The sequence below is a fragment of the Scyliorhinus canicula genome, chromosome 11 (genome assembly GCF_902713615.1).
Source record: "Scyliorhinus canicula chromosome 11, sScyCan1.1, whole genome shotgun sequence".
Taxonomy (NCBI): Eukaryota; Metazoa; Chordata; class Chondrichthyes; order Carcharhiniformes; family Scyliorhinidae; genus Scyliorhinus; species Scyliorhinus canicula.
The window spans coordinates 94482955-94500329 of record NC_052156.1 but is presented as its reverse complement, the minus strand read 5'-3'; the positions used below and the strand labels follow the sequence as shown (position 1 = coordinate 94500329).

The following is a 17375-nucleotide window of genomic DNA, read 5'->3' as shown; positions in this document are numbered from 1 at the left end:
TACTATCTGTTTTTATATTCTGAGCAAGTTTACTCTCATAATCTATCTTACTCTTCTTTATAGCTTTTTTAGTAGCTTTCTGTTGCCCCCTAAAGATTTCCCAGTCCTCTAGTCTCCCACTAATCTTTGCCACTTTGTATGCTTTTTCCTTCAATTTGATACTCTCCCTTATTTCCTTAGATATCCACGGTCGATTTTCCCTCTTTCTACCATCCTTCCTTTTCGTTGGTATAAATCTGTGCTGAGCACTGTGAAAAATCGTTTGGAAGGTTCTCCACTGTTCCTCAACTGCTTCACCATAAAGTCTCACCCTCCATCTGTATTTTAAATTCCACCATATTGTGATCGCTCCTTCTGAGAGGATCCCTAACTATGAGATTATTAATCAATCCTGTCTCATTACACAGGACAAGATCTAGGACCGCTTGTTCCCTCGTAGGTTCCATTACATACTGTTCTAGGAAATTATCGCGGATACATTCTATAAACCCCTCCTCAAGGCTGCCTTGACCGACCTGGTTAAACCAATCGACATGTAGATTAAAATCCCCCATGATAACTGCTGTACCATTTCTACATGCATCCGTTATTTCTTTGTTTATTGCCTGCCCCACCATAACATTACTATTGGTGGCCTATAGACTACTCCTAACAGTGTTTTTATCGCCTTACTGTTCCTGATTTCCACCCAAATGGATTCAACCTTATCCTCCATAGCATTGATGTCATCCCTTACTATTGCCCGGATGTCATCCTTAAATAACAGAGCAACACCACCTCCCTTACCATCCACTCTGTCCTTCTCTATAGTTTGATACGCTTAGACACTTAGCTCCCAGTCGTGACCATCCTTTAACCATGTTTCAGTAATGGCCACTAAATCATAGTCATTCACGATGATTTGCACCATTTACCTTATTCCGAATACTACGAGCATTCAGGTAAAGTACACTTATGTTGGCTTTTATACCTCTGTTTTGAATCTTAACACCTTGATCAGTAACCTCTCCTAAGTTATTTTTCCTCTTAGCTTTTCTCCTAATTTTCCTTGTCGTTGAACCCATAGCTTCATGTAACATGATCGTCGCTTTCCATTTATGTTTTTACTTCCCGTTTTACTCCTTTTAGTATTACTGGGCCTATTCACCGAGCTCCCCTCAGTCACTGTACCTTGTACTGTTGCCCTTTTTGATTTTTGACTATGGCTTCTCTGCCTTGCACTTTCCCCCTGACTGCCTTTTGTTTCTGTCCCTGTTTTACTATCTTCCAACTTCCTGCATCGTTTCCCATCCCCCTGCCACATTAGTTTAAACACTCCCCAACCACTCTAGCAAATAGCACCCCCAAGGACATCAGCTCCAGTCCTGCCCAGGTGTAACCCGTCCAGTTTGTACAGGTTCCACCTCCCCCAGAACCCAATGCCCCAGGAATCTGAAACCCTCCCCCTGACACCATCCCTTCAGCCACGTACTCATCCTATATATCCTGTCATTTCTACTCTGAGTAGCACGTGGCACCGGTAGTAATCCTGAGATCACTACCTTCGAGGTCCGATTTCTTAACTTCCTTCCTGGCTCCCTGTATTCTACTTTTAGGACCTCATCCCTTTTTTTTTTACCTATGTTGTTTGTACCAATATGTACCGCAGTGACCACTGGCTGTTCACTCTCCCCCTTCAGAATGTCCTGTACCCGCTCAGAGACATCCTTGACCCGAGCACCAGGGAGGCAACATACCATCCTGGAGTCTCGTTTGTGGCCACAGAAACGCTTGTCTATTCCCCTTACAATTGAATCCCCTATAACTATTGCACTGTTACACTTATCACCCCTCCCCTCTGCAGCAGAACCAACTGTGGTGCCACAAGTTTGGCTGTTGCTGTTTTCCCCTGAGTGGCCATTCCCCTCAACAGTATCCAAAGCGTTTTGCAGGGGAATGGCCACAGGAGCCTGGACTACCTGCCTCGCTCTCTTGCTCTGTCTGGTGGTCACCCATTCCCTTCCTCCCTGCGGAGTCTGAGAGTCTCTATACACCTCTCACACACTAACGCACACAAACACTCACCAACACTTACCAACACACAAAAACACATACCAACACTCTCAGGAAGAATATGAAAAGATAAGACCATAAGACATAGGAGTGGAAGTAAGGCCATTCGGCCCATCGAGTCCACTCCGCCATTCAATCATGGCTGATGGGCATTTCAACTCCACCTACCAGCATTCTCCCCGTAGCCCTTAATTCCTCGCGACATCAAGAATTTATCTATCTCTGCCTTGAAGCCATTTAGCGTCCCGGCCTCCACTGCACTCCGCGGCAATGAATTCCACAGGCCCACCACTCTCTGGCTGAAGAAATGTCTCCGCATTTCTGTTCTGAATTTACCCCCTCTAATTCTAAGGCTGTGCCCACGGGTCCTCGTCTCCTCGCCTAACGGAAACAGTTTCTTTGCGTCCACCCTTTCTAAGCCATGTATTATCTTGTAAGTTTCTATTAGATCTCCCCTTAACCTTCTAAACTCCAATGAAAACAATCCCAGGATCCTCAGCCGTTCATCATATGTTAGACCCGCCATTCCAGGGATCATCCGTGTGAATCTCCGCTGGACACGCTCCAGTGCCAGTATGTCCTTCCTGAGATGTGGGGCCCAAAACTGGACACAGTACTCCAAATGGGGCCTAACCAGAGCCTTATAAAGGCTCAGTAGCACATCGCTGCTTTTATATTCCAACCCTCTTGAGATAAATGACAACATTGCATTCGCTTTCTTAATCACAGATTCAACCTGCATGTTTACCTTTAGGGAATCCTCGACTAGCACTCCCAGATCCCTTTGTACTTTGGCATTATGAATTTTCTCACCGTTTAGAAAGTAGTCTATGCTTGGATTCTTTTTTCCAAAGTACAAGACCTCACATTTTCTCACGTTGAATTGCATCAGCCATTTCCTGCACCACTCTCCCAAACTGTCTAGATCCTTCTGCAGCCTCCCCACTTCCTCAGCACTACCTGCCTGACCACCTAACTTTGTATCATCGGCAAACTTCGCTAGAATGCCCCCAGTCCCTTCATCCAGATCATTAATATATATGGTGAACAGCTGTGGCCCCAACACTGAACCCTGTGGGACACCGCTGGTCACTGGCTGCCAGTCCGAAAAAGAACCTTTTATCCCAACTCTCTGCCTTCTGTCAGACAGCCAATCCTCAACCCATGCCAGTAGCTCACCTCGAACACCATGGGCCCTCACCTTACTCAGCAGCCTCCTGTGTGGCACCTTAACAAAGGCCTTTTGGAAATCCAGATAGACCACATCCACTGGGTTTCCCTGGTCTAACCTACTTGTCACCACCTCAAAGAATTTAAGATAGTGTGAGAGAAGCTCTAAAGGAGCTGCAGGTACACTTGGTGTACATGTACATAAGTTATTGAACATGTCAGGGAATGTTGAGAGAGCAGTTAATAAAGCACATAATATCTTGGATCTTATTAATAGGGGCATTGCGTGAAGTGTTGAACTTGTAAAAGAGGCTAGTTCGGCCTCATTTGGAGACTGTGTCCAGTTCTGGGCACGATACTTGAGGAAGGATGTGAAAGCATTGGGCAAAGTTGCGAAAATTCACAAGTATGATTCCAGGGATAAAGAACTTTAGCTGTGTGGACAGATTGAGATGGTTGGGTCTGTTTTCCTTGGAGAAAAGAAGGCTGAGGGGAGACTTGAAAGAGATGTCCAGGATCCTGAGGGTACGGACAGGGTAATTAGTGAGACACTGCTCCCACCCGAGAGCATCAAGAACTGGAGGGAACTGATTCAATATAATTGTCAACAAGAGTCAAAGTTATGTGAGGAAATAATTCTTCATCCAGAGGTGTACGGAGTCTGGAGCAAACTTTGTGAGAGGATGGCAGGTTCGATCGAGGTATTCAAAAGGATTATTAACTGGGACGAGATAGAATTTTTAATTTTGGGTTTTTACGACAATCAACAATGGTTTCATGGACATCATCGAACTTTTCATTCCAGATTTTTATTGAATTCAAAATTTCACCATCGGCCGTGGTGAGATTGTAACCCGGGTCCCCAGAGCATTACATAGAACATAGAAAAATACAGCACAGAACAGGCCCTTCGGCCCACGATGTTGTGCCGAACTTTTGTCCTAGGTTAATCATAGATCATAGAATTTTGGACACTCAAGGGCAATTTATCATGGCTAATCCACCCAACCTGCACATCTTTGGACTGGGTCTATCCAATAACAATACCACTGTACCACCATCTCCCTGTAAAGGCTTTATCAGAGGGCAGTGCAGAATTGATGGGTAGCCAAATGGCCTCCTGCATTGTCGAGATTCTATGATTCTGGAACTCCCTCCCTAACAGCACTGCGGGTGTACCTACAGCACATGGACTGCAGCAGTTCAAGAGGGTGTCTCAATGCCACCTGCTCAAGGGGCAGTTAGGGCTGGGCAACAAATGCTGGGCCTAGCAATTCGCACATCCTGTGAAAGAATACAAAGAGATCTAACTGACAGCTGAGACATCAGATCAGTTTCCTTTCACATCTCCTGACTGTTTAAGTTGTCAACTTTGGCCGAATGATCACACTTCCCTTTTTCTATCATATATTTGTGGTAGAAATGAAATATGTGATCGTGGACCTTATAATTTTTTTATTATAAATTTAATGTACCCAATTCATTTTTTTTTCCAATTAAGGGGCAATTTAGCGTATTCAATCCACCTACCTTGCACATCTTTGGGTTGTGGGGGTGAAACCCACGCAAGCACGGGGAGAATGTGTAAACTCCACACGGACAGTGACCCAGAGCCAGGATCAAACCTGGGACCTCGGTGCCGTGAGGTCCCACTGTGCCACCGTGCTGCCCGTGGACCTTATAAATTAAGGTCATGGAGTACAAAGCAAGGGGATTATGTTAGGCTGGTTCGGCCTGAGCTGCGGTATTTTGTGATTCTGGGGACCACATTTCAGGAAACATGTGAAGGCATTAGAGAGAGTGTAGAAAAGATTCACCAGAATGGTTCCAGAGATGGGATACTTCAGTCACGGATAGAGGAGAGAAGCTGGGAGAAGATTAGCCCTCCTTGGAGAAGAGATGTTTGAGAGAAGATTAGATGGAATCATAGAATTTACAGTCCAGAAGGAGGTCATTCAGCCCATTAAGTCTGCACCGGCCCTTGGAAAGAGCACCCTATTTAAGCCCACGTCTCCACCCCATCCCTGTAACCCCACTAAACCTTTTTGGACACTAAGGGCAATTTATCATGGCCAGTCCACCTAACCTGCACATCTTTGGACTGTGGGACGAAACCGGAGCACCCGGAGGAAACCCACGCAGACCCTTTGATAATCTTTATTGTCACAAGTAGACTTATTGTTACACTGCAATGAAATTACTGTGAAAAGCCCCGAGTCACCACATTCTGGCACCTGTTCGGATACACAAAGGGAGAATTCAGAATGTCCAAATTACCTAACAGCACATCTTTTGGAACTTGTGGGAGGAAACCGGAGCATCCGGAGGAAGTCCACGCAGACACAGGGAGAGTGTGGAGACTCCGCACAGACAGTGACCCAGCCGGGAATCGAACCTGGAACCCTGGCGTTTGTAAATCTAAGCCCCCTGGTTAATAACCACTCTATTAAGAAGAAAGTTCCTTCCTGTCCACCCTATGTTTATCCATCATAATTTTAGACATCTCAATCAATATCCCCTCAGCCTTCTCTGCTCTAAGGCAAACAATTCCAGCCTACCGTGCCTCTCTTCATAGCTGAATCGCTCCAACCCAGGTAGCATCCTGGTTAACCTCCTCTGCACCCTCTCCAATGCAATGACAGCCTTCCTATAGTGTGGTGACATGACTGCACACAATACTCCAGCTGGGGCTTCACCAGCATTTTACACATCTCCATCATACCCTCCCTGCTCTTAGAATCGACACTTAGGCTAATAGACGCAAGTATCCAACATACCTCTGGATAGAAGACACCCTATCATAGAATTTACTGTGCAGAAGGAGGTCATTCAGCCCATCGAGTCTGCACCGGCTCTTGGAAAGAGCACCCTACCCAAGGTCAACAACTCCACCCTATCCTCATAACCCAGTAACCCCACCCAACACTAAGGGCAATTTTGGACTCTAAGGGCAATTTATCATGGCCAATCCATCTAACCTGCATATCTTTGGACTGTGGGAGGAAACCGGAGCACCCAGAGGAAACGCACGCACACACGGGGAGGATGTGCAGACTCCGCACAGACAGTGACCCAAGCCGGAATCGAACCCGGGACCCTGGAGCTGCCTTATCTACCTGCCCGGCCGCCTGTTTTGGTGGGAGCTTGATCTGCACTCATTACTGTCAATTTCCATCCATCACAACAGAGACTCTCCTTAATAATAATCATCATCATCTTTGTTGTCACAAGTAGGCTTACATTTTTTAAAATTTAGAGTACCCAATTCATTTTTCCAATTTAAGAGGCAATTTAGCGTTGCCAATCCACCTAACCTGCACATCTTTGTGTTGTGGGGGCGAGACCCACGCAGACACGGGAGAATGTGCAAACTCCACATGGACAGTGACCCAGAACCGTGATCGAACCTGGGGCATCGTGCTGTGAGGCAGCAGTGCTAACCACAGCTCCGCCGTGCTGCCCTTTACAGTCAGGTTAAGGGGGGGAGTTGTTGGGTTACGGGTATAGGGTGGATACATGGGTTTGAGTAGGGTGATCATTGCTCGGCACAACATCGAGGGCCGAAGGGCCTGGCCTGTGCTGTACTGTTCTATGTTCTACAGTCGGCTTACATTAACAGTGCAATGAAGTTATTGTGAAAATCCCCGAGTTGCCACATTCCGGCGCTGGATCGGGTAAACAGAGGGGGAATTCAAATATACAATTAATCGAAAAGCACGTCTTTCAGGTCTTGTGGAAGGTAACCGGAGCACCCGGAGGAAACCCTCTGTCCTCACTGGCTGTGAAGCATATTGGCATGAGAGAGAGAGAGTGACTGCACCCCCAGACTGAGAGTGACTGTACCCCCAGGCTGAGAGTGACTGTACCCCAGGCTGGGAATGACTGCACCCCAGGCTGAGAGTGACTGTACCCACAGGCTGAGAGTGACTGTACCCCCAGGCTGGGAATGACTGCACCCCAGGCTGAGAGTGACTGTACCCACAGGCTGAGAGTGACTGTACTCCCAGGCTGAGAGTGACTGCACTCCCAGGCTGAGAGTGACTGCACTCTCAGGCTGAGAGTGACTGTACTCCCAGGCTGAGAGTGACTGTACCCACAGGCTGAGAGTGACTACACCCCCAGGCTGAGAGTGACTGCGCCCCCAGACTGAGAGTGGCTGCACTCCCAGGCTGAGAGTGACTGCACCCCCAGGCTGAGAGTGACTGCGCCCCCAGGCTGAGAGTGGCTGCACCCCCAGGCTGAGAGTGACTACGCCCCCAGGCTGAGAGTGACTGTACTCCCAGACTGAGAGTGACTGCGTCCCCAGGCTGAGAGTGACTGCACCCCCAGGCTGAGAGTGACTGTACCCACAGGCTGAGAGTGACTGCGCCCCCAGACTGAGAGTGACTGTACTCCCAGGCTGAGAGTGACTGCGCCCCCAGGCTGAGAGTGACTGTACTCACAGGCTGAGAGTGACTGTACCCCCAGGCTGAGAGTGACTGCGTCCCCAGGCTGAGAGTGACTGCACCCCCAGGCTGAGAGTGACTGTACCCCCAGGCTGAGAGTGACTGTACCCACAGGCTGAGAGTGACTGTACGCCCAGGCTGAGAGTGACTGCACTCCCAGGCTGAGAGTGACTGTACCCACAGGCTGAGAGTGACTGTACCCACAGGCTGAGAGTGACTGCGTCCCCAGGCTGAGAGTGACTGTACCCACAGGCTGAGAGTGACTGCACTCCCAGGCTGAGAGTGACTGTACCCACAGGCTGAGAGTGACTGTACCCACAGGCTGAGAGTGACTGCGTCCCCAGGCTGAGAGTGACTGTACCCCCAGGCTGAGAGTGACTGCACCCCCAGGCTGAGAGTGACTGTACCCACAGGCTGAGAGTGACTGTACCCACAGGCTGAGAGTGACTGTACCCCCAGGCTGAGAGTGACTGTACCCACAGGCTGAGAGTGACTGTACTCCCAGGCTGAGAGTGACTGCACCCCCAGGCTGAGAGTGACTGTACCCACAGGCTGAAAGTGACTGTACTCCCAGGCTGAGAGTGACTGCGCGCCCAGGCTGAGAGTGACTGCGCGCCCAGGCTGAGAGTGACTGTACCCCCAGGCTGAGAGTGACTGCGCGCCCAGGCTGGGAATGACTGCACTCCCAGGCTGAGAGTGACTGTACCCACAGGCTGAGAGTGACTGTACTCCCAGGCTGAGAGTGACTGTACTCCCAGGCTGAGAGTGACTGTACTCCCAGGCTGAGAGTGACTGTACTCCCAGGCTGAGAGTGACTGTACCCACAGGCTGAGAGTGACTGTACCCACAGGCTGAGAGTGACTGTACTCCCAGGCTGAGAGTGACTGCGCGCCCAGGCTGAGAGTGACTGTACCCACAGGCTGAGAGTGACTGTACTCCCAGGCTGAGAGTGACTGTACCCCCAGGCTGAGAGTGACTGTACTCCCAGGCTGAGAGTGACTGTACTCCCAGGCTGAGAGTGACTGCGCGCCCAGGCTGAGAGTGACTGTACCCACAGGCTGAGAGTGACTGTACTCCCAGGCTGAGAGTGACTGCGCGCCCAGGCTGAGAGTGACTGTGCCCCCAAACTGAGAGTGACTGTGCTCCCAAACTGAGAGTGACTGTGCCCCCGAACTGAGAGTGACTGTACCCCGAACTGAGAGTGACTCTGTCCCGAGGCTGACAGTGACTGTATCCACAGGCTGAGAGTGACTGTACCCCCCAGGCTCGGAGTGACTACCCCCAAACTGAGAGTGACTATACCCTAAGATTGAGAATAACTGTACCGTCAGGCTGAGAGTGACTGTACCCCCAAATTGAGAGTGACTGTACCCCCAAATTAAGAGTGACTGTACCCCAAGGCTGAGAATGACTGTACCCCCAGGCTGAGAGTGACTGGACACTATCTGAGTACCCAGCCCCAATGTTACTGTACCCTTCACACTGTGTCTGATTACCCAGCCCCAATGTTACTGTACCCTTCACACTGTGTCTGATTACCCAGCCCCAATGTTACTGTACCCTTCACACTGTGTCTGATTACCCAGCCCCAATGTTACTGTACCCTTCACACTGTGTCTGATTACCCAGCCCCAATGTTACTGTACCCTTCACACTGTGTCTGATTACCCAGCCCCAATGTTACTGTACCCTTCACACTGTGTCTGATTACCCAGCCCCAATGTTACTGTACCCTTCACACTGTGTCTGATTACCCAGCCCCAATGTTACTGTACCCTTCACACTGTGTCTGATTACCCAGCCCCAATGTTACTGTACCCTTCACACTGTGTCTGATTACCCAGCCCCAATGTTACTGTACCCTTCACACTGTGTCTGATTACCCAGCCCCAATGTTACTGTATCCTTCACACTGTGTCTGATTACCCAGCCCCAATGTTACTGTACCCTTCACACTGTGTCTGATTACCCAGCCCCAATGTTACTGTACCCTTCACACTGTGTCTGATTACCCAGCCCCAATGTTACTGTACCCTTCACACTGTGTCTGATTACCCAGTCCGTCATGGACAGTAATCACGTTGTTTGATGTTTGAAAGTAAGATGGACAGCAATCTATAATTTTACATGTTTTTTTGTGTGTAACAGGTGTGAACGGCTTGAGGATCAGCTCAATGATCTTACGGAGCTTCACCAAAACGAGATCCTTAACCTGAAGCAGGAGCTTGTGAGCATGGAGGAAAAGATTGCCTACCAGTCAACTGAGCGAGCACAGGACATCCAGGTCAGTGTTTATGGACTCGGTGTGCAATCCAATCTAGAAACACTCCTTGTTATTCAGTCCTGTACCAACCCCACCTCACAGCCCGGTCCTCACAGTGATCCTTCCGGCCCCTCTCCCGTCCCCCTCTCCCGTTCCCCCTCTCCCCTTCCTCCTCTCCCGTATCCCCTCTCCCCTTCCCCCTCTCCCGTTCCCCCTCTCCCCTTCCCCTCTCTCCTTCCCCTCTCCCGTTCCCCACTCCCGTTCCCCTCTCCCGTACCCCTCTCCCGTATCCCCCTCTCCTGTTCCTCCTCTCCCGTAGCCCCTCTCCCGTTCTCCCTCTCCCGTTCCCCCTCTCCCCTTCCCACTCTCCCGTTCCCCCTCGCCCCTTCCCCTCTCCCATTCCCCTCTCCTGTTCCCCCCTCCCCATCCCCACTCCTGTTCCCCCTCTCCCCATCCCCTCCCCCCTTCCCCTCTCCCCATCCCCTCCCCCCTTCCCCTCTCCCGTTCCCCCTTTCCTTTTCCTCCTCTCCCCTTCCCCTCTCCCGTTCCCCTCTCCTGTTCCCCTCTCCCCTTTCCCTCTCTCCTTCCCCTCTCCCCTTCCCCTCTCCCCTTCCCCTCTCTCCTTTCCCTCTCCCCCCTCTCCCCTTCCCCTCACTCCTTTCCCTCTCTCCTCCCCCGCTCTCCTTCCCCTCTCCCCTTCCCCTCGCCCCTTCCCCTCTCCCCTTCCCCTCGCCCCTTCCCCTCTCCCCTTCCCCTCTCCCCTTCCCCTCTCCCCTCCCCCGCTCTCCTTCCCCCCTCTCCTTCCCCCCTCCCGTTCCCCCCTCCCGTTCCCCCCTCCCGTTCCCCCCTCCCGTTCCCCCTCTCCCGTTCCCCCCTCCCGTTCCCCCTCTCCCCTTCCTCCTCTCCCGTATCCCCTCTCCCCTTCCCCTCTCCCCTTCCTCCTCTCCCGTATCCCCTCGCCCCTTCCCCCTCTCCCGTTCCCCCTCTCCCCTTCCTCCTCTCCCGTATCCCCTCTCCCCTATCCCCCTCTCCTGTTCCTCCCTCTCCCGTAGCCCCTCTCCCGTAGCCCCTCTCCCGTTCTCCCTCTCCTGTTCCCCCTCTTCCGTTCCCCTCTCCCGTATCCCCCTCTTCCTGTTCCTCCTCTCCCGTAGCCCCTCTCCCTTCTCCTCTCCCGTTCCCCCTCTCCCATTCCCCCTATCCCATTCCCCCTCTCCCGTTCCCCCTCTCCCATTCCCCCTCTTCCCTTCCTGTCTCCCATTCCCCCTCTCCCGTTCCTCCTCTCCCGTTTCCCCTCTCCCGTTCCTCTTCTCCCGTTCCTCTTCTCCCGTTACTCCTCTCCCGTTCCTCCTCTCCCCGTTCCCCCTCTCCCGTTTCCCCTCTCCCGTTCCCCTCTCCCGTTCCCCCCTCTCCGTTCCTCCTCTCCCATTCTCCCTCTCCCCTTCCCCCTTTCCCCTTCCCCTCTCCCCTTCCCCTCTCCCCTTCCCCTCTCCCCCTCTCCCCCTCTCCCCTTCTCCCCTTCCCTCTCCCCTTTCCCTCTCCCCTTTCCCTCTCCCCTTTCCCTCTCGACTTCCCCTCTCCCCTTCCCCTCTCCCGCTCCCGTTGTTCTTTCTGGGTGAGTGTGCTTAACACTCAATTTGGCTCTGTTTCTGTACTTAGCTCTGGAGTCGCCAGGTGTCGTTAAGACACCGCCACAAGCTTCAAGGTGAAGTTCAAAGCAATAAAACCATACACCAATTAGTAAGTCCAAACAACTGAGTTTATTATAATACAATTATAATAACTACCCATGCACACGCTAAAAGGATTAAACTTATTCCTACCACTAAATAAACTAATACTTATCTCGAAGCAACTGCTGGGTCAGGGAACAAGGCCTCTTGCTCTGCTCTGGTCTGCAGACTTCAGGTTGGTATCAGTTAAAAGGTGTCAGGAGTGCCTATCTCTGGTAGCGATCGTTGTGAGGCACTTACTTGTTGGCGGCTGCTGTCCGAACCCTCTCCTCTCTCTCGTTCGAGACCTTCTTGGCAAAAGCTGGTCCACGGAGGAGTGTTGGTCAAAGAGAGAGGAGGGCTGGATCAGAAGACTGAACCATGTGTGGGACCTGTCTTTTATAGGTCCCAGGGGATCCGTGCCCCTTTGGGCGGACCCTTTACCTGCTTGGAATCGATTGGATCTCTTCCCAATCGATATGTTTGAACCCCCCAATCATGGGGCAGTTCCTCGGTCACTGGGGCGGTTCTTGGAACTTATTGTTTTGGGCTTCTCTGGCGCCGAAAGGTCTGGCCTTCCATTCAATGTATCGATCTGTGTTTAACTTGTTTCCATTGTATCTGGGGATCGCCCGGTATCGCCTCATTAGTATGTTAACTGGTTTCTTTTCACAGTGCTGTCTGGTTTCTGCAGCAGTCAAAACTGGTTTCTGCAGCCTTCCCAATATACAAGCGCTTTGCAAGCTGCTTGCTTTACAACATGTCCATTTTCCCTGCATTCCTTGCAATCTTCCATTTTGTGTTGGGCAGTGGCCACCCCAGGTGGCTACACTCCCTCCTTGTGATCCTCATGAGAAATCATGAAGGATCACCTAGGTACGGTGTCTTTGGGTCCCCTGACCTCAGCGAGTTCCATGGCTTCTATTCTTTCCTCAACTATGGCAAAAAAAATTTTAACTAACAGTTTCTGATTGGCCTATGTCAAAGGGGACATGCATTACCAATTCGAATCGGGAACCTCTAACTATCTCAATAAACTATTCTTATCTCATATTTAAAACATCCTATAACATTCTAAACCCTTACTCATTCATACAACAGTATCTGTACATTTCGTTTTCTGACTCGGCAGTCGAGCGCAGAACATTATAATACATCCGCAATAATCTTTATTTACAGATCGTAACAAATCTAATTAAATCCTTTATTACACATCAAGGGGTTGGGGAGATTGGTGGAATCCGAAAATAGGGAATTGTACTCTGTAAATGGTTGAGGCGCATGGAGCGGGAGGCTCTCCTCTCCATTTCCTCATCCTGAGGGTCTGCACTATGATGCAGAGAACTGTAATCACCAAAAGTGATTCAATGACGTACGAAAGTGAGTACCAGGTCATGAATTTTTTGCACCAGGTCTGGTCCTTGCTGTTCATTACTGGGCTTTGAGAAGTCGGTGTGTGGGAAACATTAACGGCGGGGGTCATAGGGGGAAAATGGTTTGCGTCCACGCGCAAAAATACAAAAACAGTAACTAAAAGCATGTAGTTCTTCATCGTGGTCTTCTTCCTTCTCTTCCTTCTGTCCTTTTGTATTGCTGATCTTGCTCTGATCCTTCCTTCGAAGGTTCGAAAGCTATGGGATCAAGCACAGTATCTGTCAATAATTAGTTTAATACAGTACCTGTAATGTTAGTGTATCTGTCCTCTCATTCCAATTGTCCCTTAAATGAATGGCCAAGTCACACCCTGTGACTTCCCTCATTTTTTTTTTCAAAAGCGAATTTAGGACCAGACATACACCTAACAACTGTGCCACTGCGAGTCGTCTCGCAGGTTTTGCGATTTACCATCCGAATGTTCCTGGATGTAAATAGCATATGGGATGGCGGCCAAAGGGCTACCTTAAACAAAAATGAAACCAAAGTTTAGAAACGAAAAGGTCGAATGAGTTGCGTATGGGCCGTGACGTTTAAGAGTTGTATGGGATCCCCGGGTAGGGCGTGCTGTGCTGTACCCGAGCTTAGCTGACCAAAGGGGGGTCCTCAGACAGGGCGGGTCCTCAATGCCATTTCTCCACTGCCTGAGCAACCTGAAATGAACGGGCAAGAATGTAGTCATATGGAATTGCAGCCTCTATTCCCAGAATAAAGGGGCACTTAAAAAAAAAGGGAGGAGCCAAGATGCTCCTTGTGAAAAAGTTGAGCTGTGCTCCAGACATTTCAGATGTGTCAAGTTCTCAGAAATATCTGCGGACAAACTAACGTGCATGTGAGGTGGTCACAAGCTTTTCGGCTGAAAAGCAAGTGGCCGATCTCCAAATCAAACATTTAACATACAAACAAACATACATACGTGCAGGTTCCATCAGAAAGGACAGCGCCTCTCTCAAGCGGTTCCTCTTTCACATCATCTGGACACCTCACTTCTCCTCATTCTCTGCGAACAGGGTCGCAAAGGGGTTGCCGTGTCGGGAATCAGACATCAAGTCATCCTCTTCTCCCGGATCCCATACCCTTGTATGGATTAGACATGCAATCTTTGCATTGTGTGACCTGGGGTCACTCTCGTCATTGCAGACAAGTCGCCAAGAATTGTCCCTGTGCCAAATCGTGGGGTCTAAAATTGAAGGAGCGTTGTCGGGGTCGTCAGTGTTGGGTGGTGGGTGTAGGTGTGGGTCCGGATTTGTAATGTAGGTGATCTCCATGGGGTCACTGGAGTCGGGGTCGTAGTCGCTGAAGTGGGGCTGTAGGGTGGAGTGCTGTGGCTGTCCTCAGTTTCACTGTCACTGTCTCTGCTGTGGCAGCTTGTGGGCGTTCCGGGGTGTGGTCTGGAGTCAGTGGGCGGAGTCGAGGTCGAGTCCGATGAGGAACTGGTCTGTGAGGGGGAGGGTGGAAATGTGTCTCTTGTGGGCGGGGCGAGGTGTTCTGCTGCATTGAGCAGGATATGGTGTGAGTGGTTTGACTGTGTTCCATAAGCCTTTAGTTGGTTAATATGAAACCACGCAGTCCTCCCGTTTGGGTACTTGATCCTATATACTGAGGGGCTGATTTGTCCGAAATTGAGTGCGGGCCGGAAAATTTAGGAGCCAAAAACGTGCTGGGGTTATAAACAGATAGCATAACCAGTTGCCCAACCTTAATTCTGTGGGGTGTACATTCTTGTTGAAACAGGCCATGCTCTGTTTCCGTCTTTTCCCCAATGTTACTGCAGCTGCTAACTGTGCAGACCTCACAGTCTCAACTAATTCTTTGACTGCTTTCTTGTGTGTGAGGGCCGTCACTTCTGGGCTGGTCATGTCCAGTCCCTAAAAGGAATTCTGATCCTATCATAGGGCGTCCGGTCATAAGTGTGTGTGGGGTGAAACCTGTAGATGATGAAACTGTATTTTGGATGAACATTAGTGCGAATGGGAGCACTGAATCCCAAGTCGAATTGTTTTCCTGTACCATCTTCCTAAGGGTCGATTTTAGGGTCCGATTCATGCGTTCTACTATCCCGCTTGACTGGGGGTGATACGCAATGTGAAAATTCTGTTTTATTCCGAATATGGTCAGGACGTTCTTCATGACCTGTCCTGTAAAGTGAGATCCCTGATCTGATTCTATACTTCTGGGGAGACCCCATCTCGTAAAGATGTGGTGGGTCAGGATCTTTGCAGCTGTCTTTGCTGTGTTGGTGCGTGAAGGGAATGCCTCTACCCATTTGGTAAAGGTATCTATGACCACCAGAACATATTTATAGCCATTCCTGCAAGGGGGCAATGGTCCTATAAAATCGATCTGGAGGTTTGTCCAGGGGCCATTAACGGGGCGAGTGTGGCTGAGTTGTGCCTTCTTTGAATACCTCTCTGGGTTATTCTGCGCACAAATTAAACAATTCTCAATATAGTGGGTTACATCTTGTCGTAAGTTGGGCCACCAACAGAGTTGTCTAAGGTGTCTTGTGGTAGGGTCGATCCCTTAGTGTCCATGACTGTCATGGAATAAGGCAATCATTTGATTCCTGACCTGTTCAGGAACCACATACAATTTATCTTTAATGATCACACCCTCATGTGTGGTCAAAGTGTGTTTGAATCTATCGTACTGGGCCACAAAGTTTCCTTTAAAAATCTTCCGGAGATTTTCGTCCTGCTTCTGTGCCTGTACTAAATCTTCTATCTCTGTCTGTGAGACCTGAACTGCACTCACTGGTGCGCTAGCTGGGGGTGTCCAAAAGTGACCTCGCCTGGAATCTTCTTTGCCAGTGCGTCGGCTTTTACACTTCCAGGGGGGATGACCTATGGTGACTTCTAACTTTAATAATGCCATCCGTCCTATCCTTTGCCTTTTCTAGGATATGGCGGAATAATGGGGCTGAAGGAAGGGGCTTCCCGTCTGCGGAGACAAAACCTCTTGTCCTCCACAGGGGTAGAAAATCGGTCAGGCTGTTACAGACATATAAGCTGTCCGAATATATGTCTGCTGGCTGGGGAACGAATCTGGGTGGTCCACTATATATGCAATGGTCGCGAGCTCTGCTGCCTGCACGCCTAAGTGACCTGGTAATTTTAATGCAATCTCTTCTAGATCCCGTGCCCCCTCTCCCGTCCCTTCTCTCCCATCCCTCCTCTCCCCTCTACTCCTTCCCCTCTCCATTCCCCCTCTCCCGTTCCCCCTCTCCCGTTCCCCCTCTTCCCCTTCCCCTCTCCCGTTCCCCCTCTCCCTTCCCTCTCCCGTTCCCCCTCTCCCTTGTCCTCTCCCCTTCCACTCTCCCGTTCTCCTTCTCCCGTTCCCCCTCTCCCGTTCCCCCTCTTCCGTTCCCCCTCTCCTGTTCCCCCTCTCCCGTTCCCGTTCCCCCTCCCTCGTTCCCCCTCTCCCGTTCCCCTCTCGCGTTCCCCTCTCCCGTTCTTCCTCTCCCCTTCCCCTCTCCCCTTCCCCTTCTCCCGTTCCCCTTCTCCCGTTCCCCTTCTCCCGTTCCCCCTCTCCCGTTCCCCTCTTCCGTTCCCCCTCTTCCGTTCCCCCTCTTCCGTTCCCCCTCTCCTGTTCCCCCTCTCCCGTTCCCCTTCCCCTTCTCCCCATCCCCTCTCCCGTTCCCCCTCTCCCCTTCCCCTCTCCCCGTTCCCCCTCTCCCCTTCCCCTCTCCCGTTCCCCCTCTCCCCTTCCCCTCTCCCGTTCCCCTTCCCCTTCTCCCCTTCCCCTCTCCCGTTCCCCCTCTTTCCTTCCCCTCTCCTGTTCCCCCTCTCCTGTACCCCCTCTCCCGTTCCCCTTCCCCTCTCCCTTCCCCTCTCCCGTTCCCCCTCTTTCCTTCCCCTCTCCTGTTCCCCCTCTCCTGTACCCCCTCTCCCGTTCCCCTTCCCCTCTCCCTTCCCCTCTCCCGTTCCCCCTCTTCCCTTCCCCTCTCCCGTTCCCCCTTTCCCTTTCCCCCTCTCCCGTTCCTCCTCTCCCATTCCCATTCCCCCTCTCCCGTTCCCCCTCTCCCGTTCCTCCTCTCTTGTTCACCCTCTCCCGTTCCCCTTCCCCTTCTCCCCTTCCCCTCTCCCGTTCCCCCTCTTCCCATCCCCTCTCCCGTTCCCCCTTTTCCCTTCCCCTCTCCTGTTCCCCCTCTCCTGTTCCCCCTCTCCCGTTCCCCCTCTTCCCCTCCCCTCTCCTGTTCCCCCTCTCCCGTTCCCCATCCCCTCTCCCTTCCCCTCTCCCGTTCCCCCTCTTCCATTCCCCTCTCCCGTTCCCCCTCTCCGCTTCACCTCTCCTGTTCCCACT

At 51.1% G+C, this 17375-nt stretch overlaps 1 protein-coding gene across 2 annotated transcripts in view; it reads left to right on the top strand.

Moving 5' to 3' along the window:
- Positions 1-17375, top strand: part of LOC119973201 (transmembrane and coiled-coil domains protein 1-like) — an 85119-nt gene that overhangs the window by 66597 nt on the left and 1147 nt on the right. For both annotated transcript variants that reach the window (XM_038810853.1, XM_038810854.1), the window contains exon 3: positions 9816-9951. In XM_038810853.1, the coding sequence (XP_038666781.1) occupies positions 9816-9951 (136 nt within the window). The remainder of the gene's footprint in view (positions 1-9815; positions 9952-17375) is intronic.